At 33.5% G+C, this 8,802-nt stretch overlaps 1 protein-coding gene across 1 annotated transcript; it reads right to left on the reverse strand.

Annotated features, from left to right (window-relative positions):
• Window positions 1–555: 555 nt before the first annotated feature.
• LOC108227928 (guanine nucleotide-binding protein alpha-1 subunit) lies at window positions 556–8,552 on the reverse strand. The gene is made up of 14 exons (XM_017359239.2): window positions 8,396–8,552; window positions 7,064–7,226; window positions 6,826–6,898; window positions 5,381–5,418; window positions 5,202–5,291; window positions 4,947–5,024; window positions 4,700–4,807; window positions 4,431–4,532; window positions 4,050–4,105; window positions 2,974–3,108; window positions 2,676–2,769; window positions 2,516–2,575; window positions 2,352–2,431; window positions 556–991 (listed from the first exon to the last, which is right to left on the reverse strand). The coding sequence occupies exons 2-14, from the start codon at window positions 7,145–7,147 to the stop codon at window positions 814–816; spliced, it is 1,176 nt and encodes a 391-aa protein (XP_017214728.1). The 5' UTR covers window positions 7,148–7,226; window positions 8,396–8,552; the 3' UTR covers window positions 556–813.
• Between the last annotated feature and the right edge of the window lie 250 nt (window positions 8,553–8,802).

An 8,802-nucleotide genomic window follows, 5' to 3' on the forward strand; every position in this document is an offset into this window, starting at 1 on the left:
AGAACATAAAATAAATGACACCAAAATGATTACCCTTCATGCCTCTTTTTAAAAACTTGAAAATTGCAACAGAGCCATTGCCCGCTAAGCAATTTGGGTCAGGGAGAACAAATTAGCATATACTAGAGAGAATCAACTACTTACTGAAGCAAGACTCGTCACAAGCTGATTGTCCCTCTTTAAAACATTACCTTCAACAAGATGACATTAACAAAGAATGTCTCTTCTAAACAACATTCAAATAGAGTGCATTTATCTTGGGAGATGAGTGATTTAATGGGAGCCATTACAATTTACAATTGCCTAACTCTGTTCTTTGTTAACTAATAGGTATATGTCATGTTATATATATATATATATATATGCTGCTATAGGAATTTAAGATAATTAAACCCAACTGAAATACCGCCTCCACCTTACTCGGCGGCTTATAACCAATTGCTTTCATGGAGACCTTTTGATGAATGGAAGTAGCATATGATGTAATAATGCACAACATGTTTAGAATTCTTACGTAAAGCATGAAAGACTTCATTGCAAACAAAACAAGTTAGGTATAGAAAAAACTTTGGATATATTTGATTGCTTCTCCCACTAGCGGTAATGCTACGAACAGTAAACATAATCTTGGGGACTTCTTTCAAGGCAAAAAGAAACATGGTTAACATCAAGTTCCTATTACAGAGGGTATACCAAACAACCAATTTTTTACCTGTAAATTACGGTGTAAAAGAGTTTAATAAGTGTTCCCACCTCACTGCAGGAATCTAGCTTTTTGAGATATTAACATATTCTTGTGGATGAAGACAACTATCACAACAGACCCGCTTCAAAGAGATTTCGCCTTCTTAAGGTCTCGTCAACCAGTTTGAAAGTCTTCTTCACGAGCTTCTGGTCAAGAGCAGTGGTCCTATATATCTTAAAAACTCGGTCCACACAGTGAGGGGCAGTGCTCTGAAAATATAGCTCCTCAAATTTCTTTTTCACAAACCTGAAGAAAAATAATATCAGATGGGTGTTAATATGAGTAAATTCATCAAGATGTGGTACAGGCTAAGAGGACTAGTAGCTGTTTATGCTATCATCAAGAATATATGTCTGGTCACTCGTATTCATAAATTGATAAACAATAAAAGGCAGAACATAGATATACTATCATCCCCAGTTCCCCACAATTTATCTTTGAAAAATCTACACTTAATTTCATTGACCTAGAATCTTTAGAGTAAAGGACCATAACAACACAATGAAAACAGAATGTATCCAAAATAGCACTCTTGTTGGCCCCACCCCAGCACTTGCACAACGGAACTAAACAATGCATTTGGTAATCCATGTATGCAGGTTCCTACATCAATTAATGTAAAGTGATAAATATATATATATATATATATATATATATATATATATATATATATATATATATATGAAGTGCATGAGGATGATATAACATGTGTGTTGTGGCATATTGGATTATATGGTGCATGCAGAAAACTGAGTGAATTCATGTAACCCATATGTTCAGATGATAAGTGATAACGCATGTATTCCATGGCTTTGATGATATCGCATGTAAATATGAAATACTGAAATCAAATGGGTGCACGCTTCCAGAAAACGAACATAACGTGTCGTGGACATGCGTTAAACTCTGAAGCATTTTCTATATGTGTTATCTAAGTGGCCCCCGAGAGCCAATTTTTCTGCAGTTGCTATTTTGGAAAATATTTTTATAAACTGTACTAGAGTGGATCAACACCCGAATCTTTAGCTCCAGAACTTTAGTTTTATATTATTTATTTTTGTTTTAACTTCAATTATATACACTGCTCAGACCGTTAAAATTAAATTCTAAGATAAGTAATGACCTATTTATAACTGTTAAATTCCAGTGCGAAGATTAATAATTTTTCCTCGCGTGTTGATTGTTACAAAAAGTTAATTAATATTTGCTTCACACGTGTCACACAGAGTGGAAAGTATTCGAAAAGGAGTTGAGGACTGTTATCCAAATTGGAGCATAACTGTCTACAGAGAAATTTGTCTCGCAAACATATCATAATTCCTACAGTAGTACCCATATTATTGGCAACACAGCACAAATTATGTTGCCAATCTGGGCATTATTCACCCACAATCAGAGGATACTTTTTGCAAGAAAACAATCCCCCAGGTATGGATATATCTTGAACTTATTAGCTATCACAATATGAAAAAGCACTTCCAGTCTTCCAATCATCTATAGTAAGGTAGTGGTAAATAAGCGGCAAAATTTGCAACTTCCTCCTAGCAGGGTTTTATAACATCAGATACCAAGTCGTAAGAGCATAATGCAGAAAAAAAAAACTTACTCATAAGCATGCTCAACTTCCTGCTTTCCCGAGTATACGGGTTGGTAATCTTTAAACCAATCGCATACATTTAATGGCACCTACATAAAAAAATTCATTCATCAAAAATAATAAAATGATGTGCCGCTTCCTTATGTAAATCTCTACAGTTCATATGCCCTTACATCTAGAACCTTCTTCTCAAATATATCAAATTTGTTCAGAAACAACATGAAGGATGTTTTCTGCATAACAATAAAACCAAGAGAAAGTGGTGAGTGGAGGAAATAAAGAGCAATAAAAACATCAGGAAAGAGAAACTATGTAAGCTCAAATTCTAGAAACCTCAAAACATGGCTGCTTGAGGACCCACTCAAAGAGCTCTCTTGTCTCCATCATTCTGTTCCGGTTCTCATCCTCAAAAAGAGTTTGATCATACCTGGAATCATATATGACAAAAACAAATCATATTACTAGTATACAGAAATAAAATATGTTAACTGACTATTAGCACCACTGAAAGAAACATCAAAGTAATGGGTATTACAAGTTATTAGTATGATAATAGTAATTATGTTTCAGGTTGCAGCATAAGGTTTTAATTTCAAACATGCAACAGTCTTATAGAGAGAATAATTCTTACTCACTAACAGCAGCACAAAAAATCACAGCTGTAACACCTTCAAACAGATGAATCCATTTTCTTCTCTCATTTCTCTGACCTCCAACATCAAATAGTCTATATACTTCACCACTTTTTTTGTTCTCCCCAACCGGGCTGCAGGTATCAAGATCACAAATAAGTAACCGCCAAGAGATCATAAGCAAATTATAGAATATGATTTGTGGCAAAAAGTGAAGACACTAAACATACAGGGTAACATCAAAGGCTTGCATGTCGCCATTCTCGTACAAAATGCAGTCAAGATGCTATAGAGAGCACTAGATTTATACTAATGCAATATGGATATAATTTCGATGATGTGGGGATGTGATAGCCTGATAGGATATACGTTGTGCTTAAGTAAAAATTTATGGAGATGGAAATTTAAGCAACTTTTGGCGGAAGGAAATGTATACTTCAGAAAACAGTGGCTGTCGCTTGCCAAGTGAAAGTATACAGTGAAGAGAACAATATTGATTTATATTCTAGGCAAAAAAACAAATGAATCTAACCACAGTTGCATGCCACCATTGGGGGTGCCATCATATATACATTTCGTTTAACTGTAATTATAGCAGCTACTAGGACCCAAAATGAAAACAAAGAACATCATACAAAAAATATATAGCTGAAATATAACTTTATGGGGGACGAGACATAGATTGCAAAACCAAATTTGCAGAAAATGTGATGCAATATATATAGCCCAAAGAGCAACTGATGTTGAAATGAAATTTATACAAGATTTACAATCTACAAATAATAAGTTAATTCTCTATAGAAAATTACCAACTCTTATTCAGAGAAAAACAAAATTAATGACATCCTATAGATTATGGGTTTTAAAATTATGCATACTTAGGTTGTATATACAAAGATGCTTCTGTGTGCTAATACCTTGTTGACATCAGAAGGAAAAATGATCACTTCAATACATAATGTACTCCATATATAACAAAATTCGATCACTAATTACTTTGAAAGGGAAACCTCAGATCTTAACCAGCAAGACTAAAAATAAAATGATAGATTTAAGCGCTGAACAAATAAATCACCTGAACTGAATTTCTACAACACCAGATGTACGGATCCTTGCATAAAGAACATCCTCCTGCAAAGAAGTACAAAAACATAACAAGTTATAGCCTTAATACAGCATGTAAATTAGAGAAAGTTTTACGAAAATAGCCACTTCTTTCAATATACAATTAACCACTATCTTTCCAGGCTATAGTTTCACAAATGTATTCAAAATATATTCATTTGGTTGTAAAGACCAAGGTGGAAAAAGTAATCTTACAAGTTACAACTATTGCCCTCGTAACACATTTATCCTAAAATGTGAGAGCTTAATATATTTCCTCTTAACTAAAAACTGCTAGTGATTACAAAATATATAATAAAATATAATACGTGTAAGTTCTAACATTGAATACCTTTGTTGGAATATAATCTGCAACAGCCAACCTTTGCAAATTTTCCATAAAATAAAGAGTGCAGTCAGGAACTTGGAGTTCATTACCCCGCGAATACGTTTCCTGCAATAAATGAGTAATCTCAACACTTGCAAACTTTATCATGTGATAATTGCCGAAAAACAGAGAATGGAACCATTTATGATATAACTTGCATGCTAATCAAAGTTGATTAAAGTTGTATCCACAACTACACTGTAAAACTGAATTTATTTATAAAAAAAAAATACCTGTATCGCGTCGTCTTTCCAGAGAGTTTCTATTTCTTGAGCAAGCTCTTTAGTGAGGCGAGGATAATCCAACCTGCCACCAATTTCCGACAGTTTCTCCCCTATTTCCTGAATACACAATTATCACAATTAAATAAGTATCACAAAACCAGTTCAATTCTTCCACCTAGTTTAGAAAGCACAACCGCGTTATGTCCTGTTCTAAAGCTTTGAATAAAAAGGAAAGCAGATGAAAGAAATATAGCACCTTTATTTCATCCGATAAGGCATAATTTGATGATTCTTCTTCATTTTGAGCCAATTCCTTTGCCCCGTCATACAATATCTGTTCAGGCAAAGTAAAAAAAATTCAATATTGATCCAAGTTCCAGAATATAGTTTTGTGTTACAATGAAAAAACAAAAAATAAATGCTGCAAGGTATTCCTTCTAAGCAGATAACAATTTATGTGTTACTCTGCAATAAAGGAAATAATCAACACAAGCTTACAAGTATCGCATACTTTTATTATCTGATACACATTTGCATGAATAACTGTAATATAACTCTTTAGCTCTGCTTCATTAAATCCAGTTTGAAATAGAAGTTTTATCTGCAAAAGGCTTGAGAAAACATCAGTCTCCATACATGAAAAATACTATAAATTTTATGAAAGAAATTTATGAGGCATGAATATTTTACCTGTTTAAAAATCGTCGATTTTCCCGACTCTCCAGCACCTTTACATTAAAAAATACACGACATCAATTACCCCAAAAAAATGTATATGATACATGCGTGAATTCACTTGAAAGATACATACGTGAATTCACTTATTTAACTATTAAACACGGTAAGCATTTAATAGCTCATAAAGCCACATGTCACTCCTCTAGATCCATGAATTATACAAATACAACACAAGTTTCTAAAATGTACAGATGTATAGAATAAGGATAAGAGTGCAGCCAATAAGGATGACGTCAAAAAAGTCTCATCAACTACACATATTGTATAGTGTTCAATACTTCAATTAGATAGCAGAATTAAAATATCAATTGGCCACGTCTAGCAGTCAATTTTCATCTTCATTACCCAGACTCGGCTGGGAGTGTCCAACATAGATGTGACCAAGTGTCGAAATCAACAATATTTTCAAGAAATTTACAATTTTTTTTAAGTAAGTGTACAAGTGTCAACTGTCAAATACAGGTAAATGAGACAAAATGTAGAGTACAAACTTTTGATTTCTTTCTGACCATACAATATGAACATATACATCATTCAAAAGTCAAAAGACAACGCCATCCAGTATGAAAAGAATGTATTATGAGATCAACAGCGCCGAGCGGCCGACTGTATAACATGACAAGAAAATTTTCCTTAAGACCAATAGCAGCTAATTGCTCCATAAATTCTAAGAGTAGTCCATTAAAACAATATCAATCTAACATTGCCTTTCAAGTTAACATTTGAAATTATATCTAGTTAAATTACCTGGCTAATGCCTAAAATCATACAAGCTATTCTCCTTGTAAAACTATTTTATCCTTTAATCAGAAATCTAGCACATAGGAATATCCATTTTAAGTATTCTGATTAAAGTTTAACGAGTTGAATGGTTTTTAGGTTGACAGTAACTTGTATTTTGTAAATAAAATAAACAGTTCAAACTTCATTGGTGTTATGGAACATAGAATTCATTTTAGTTAAGTAGAATGAATTAATGTTACTCTAGTTTACTTAAGTTACAGGTGATATTATCATTTCACTTGCATCAGGCCTTTGCTAATAGAGGTTTATGACTAGGCTTTAAACCAAATTATACATCCACTTGTTCTGCGTTAGACACACACAAGACTTTACTTAAAACCAAAATAATAGACAAAATTGTGATTGCATGGCAGTGGCTTTCTGTATAACATCTTTATATACATATTATAATAAAGAAGACCAATACCTCAAGCCCAAGCAACCCACATCTTTAAAGAGTACAAAGTCTAGGCAACGATTATAACAACACTAAGACACTGTTGAAACATTGATGTACTGGAGCGCATAAGATTAGTACATTGAACTCACTGATAGTTAATGGGAATACAATCATTAACATAAGTTAATGCAACCCTAACTTGAGAATTATATACCAAGTAAAAGAAGCTTCTGTATATGTTTCTCTGCCTTTGTTTCTAGCTCAATTCGCCTTTCTATTTCTGCAGTCTGGAAAAAATTAGTTGATTTAGTCCAAAACAATATCAAAGTGAAGTGTAGGTTCTCAATTCTATATAGAATGCGTCCTTTAAAACTAAAAAAATTCTCTAGTTTGTGCAGTTTTACTTTAATTACAAAACTTATAAGAAAAATAATAAATCACAAAGATTCCACCTGTGCATTTTCTTCGGAATCAGCTGGATTGTGTCGCTGTTTACTGCAGAGAGAACCCATATTTTCTAATACTGAAAACAGCATATAAAAGTGCACTTGTCAAGCTACAACTGGCATCACAAGGCCCGACCCCTTAGTTCCCGTCCAGCTCCCACCTTGAAGCCTGCGTAGATCAGCCATACACCATCAAAAGTATACAAGTAAAAGCAGCAAGCAAAAAAATACTGTATAATAAGATCAAAAGTCAATCGCCACGTCACCTTTATGGTACATTATGTATAATACACTTAGACCATGTTTGTTTAAGTATTGTAATCCCCGGACAACTACATTATATCTTCAAATTTAAGGGATTATAATCCCATGGGATTGTATTGCAATCACCTTTTGATTCATTGGTATGGATTACAATACCTTCGCTCACAAGGTATTATAATCCCACGGAGATGAACTAAAACAATGATTGAAATATGAATTTGTGGGATTACAATCCTTTACATTTGAGATAAATAAGGTAATAATCGGGGGATTATAATCCCTTCTAACAAATATGGCGTTAGTTTCGCATAAGGCCGGAAACAATTTTCATATCATAGATGACTTGCAACAAGTTTGAAAGATTTAAATGTGTTAGGTAACCTAGTAGATTACTTGCAAATGTATGACGAATTAGCTTTAACCTTTACCCGTCAAGATGTTCAAATAGTCTAGTATATCCTTTATAATGCATATAGTTAATAAAAAAGTGGCAATTTGTGCTCCATTCATCTCATTTCCAGAAACAATTTAAGACCTATTCATCAAGTCCAAAACCAATGCAGAAACTTTAAGATAACAAATTTATCAAGTACAACAGATATTTAGACAGTCTACAATCATCAACATAAACTTTTTCAGTTGACATTGTATTCAGAACCTAAAAGCAACCAATCACACTCAATTCCACTTGAGGAACAAATCCAAAATTCAGAAAAGAAAAATCAGAATCTAAATTTTCCACAAAAAGAAACAAACAACAGGCATCAACTCAAACCCAACAAAAACATACACAAAACAAACGGTAAATTCAACATCAATCAAACATCAGTAAATTTCCCAAATAAAAAACAAATTCCCAGTAAAAAAACAATTAAACCATACAGAGTAAAATACACACATTTCCCCACACAATTCACACAGTCATAACAACATAAAGCCATTCAAACTATCATTCTTCTAAAGATTGCATATTGACATTATCACATGTCAAAACAGCCTCATATGAATGTCAAAAAGCGATATAAAAGAGACAACTTTATATAATCGCGAGAGATAGAGAGAGAGAGAGAGAACCAGAGAGAGGGAGTGACGGGAGATCGACGACGGTGGAGAGATCGGAGAGAGAGCTGTGTGTGTATTTTGTGTGTGTGTGTGTGTGTGTGTTTTTTAACTACAGAGTGACTAGTTTCTAACCATAGTCAAATTTGGACATATGTTAGTATATACTGTACAACGTATGTGTGTAGTTTATTTACATGTATGAAAAGGAAAATTGGCTGGATTTCGGCGTACACACTTTTGACTAAGACCCTATGCCTTTTTGACCGGTCAAATTCATTTCAATCCTTGTCTGTTTTGCTTCCATTTCTTCTTGTCTATTTTCAACATTATCGACTATGCTTGTGCCACCGTCCAACCGGGTTCAATTGATTTTTTTTATGTCAGGAGGTTCAATTGATTTTTTACTAAACTACAAATGG

This window comes from Daucus carota, chromosome 1 (assembly GCF_001625215.2).
Source record: "Daucus carota subsp. sativus chromosome 1, DH1 v3.0, whole genome shotgun sequence".
Taxonomy (NCBI): Eukaryota; Viridiplantae; Streptophyta; class Magnoliopsida; order Apiales; family Apiaceae; genus Daucus; species Daucus carota.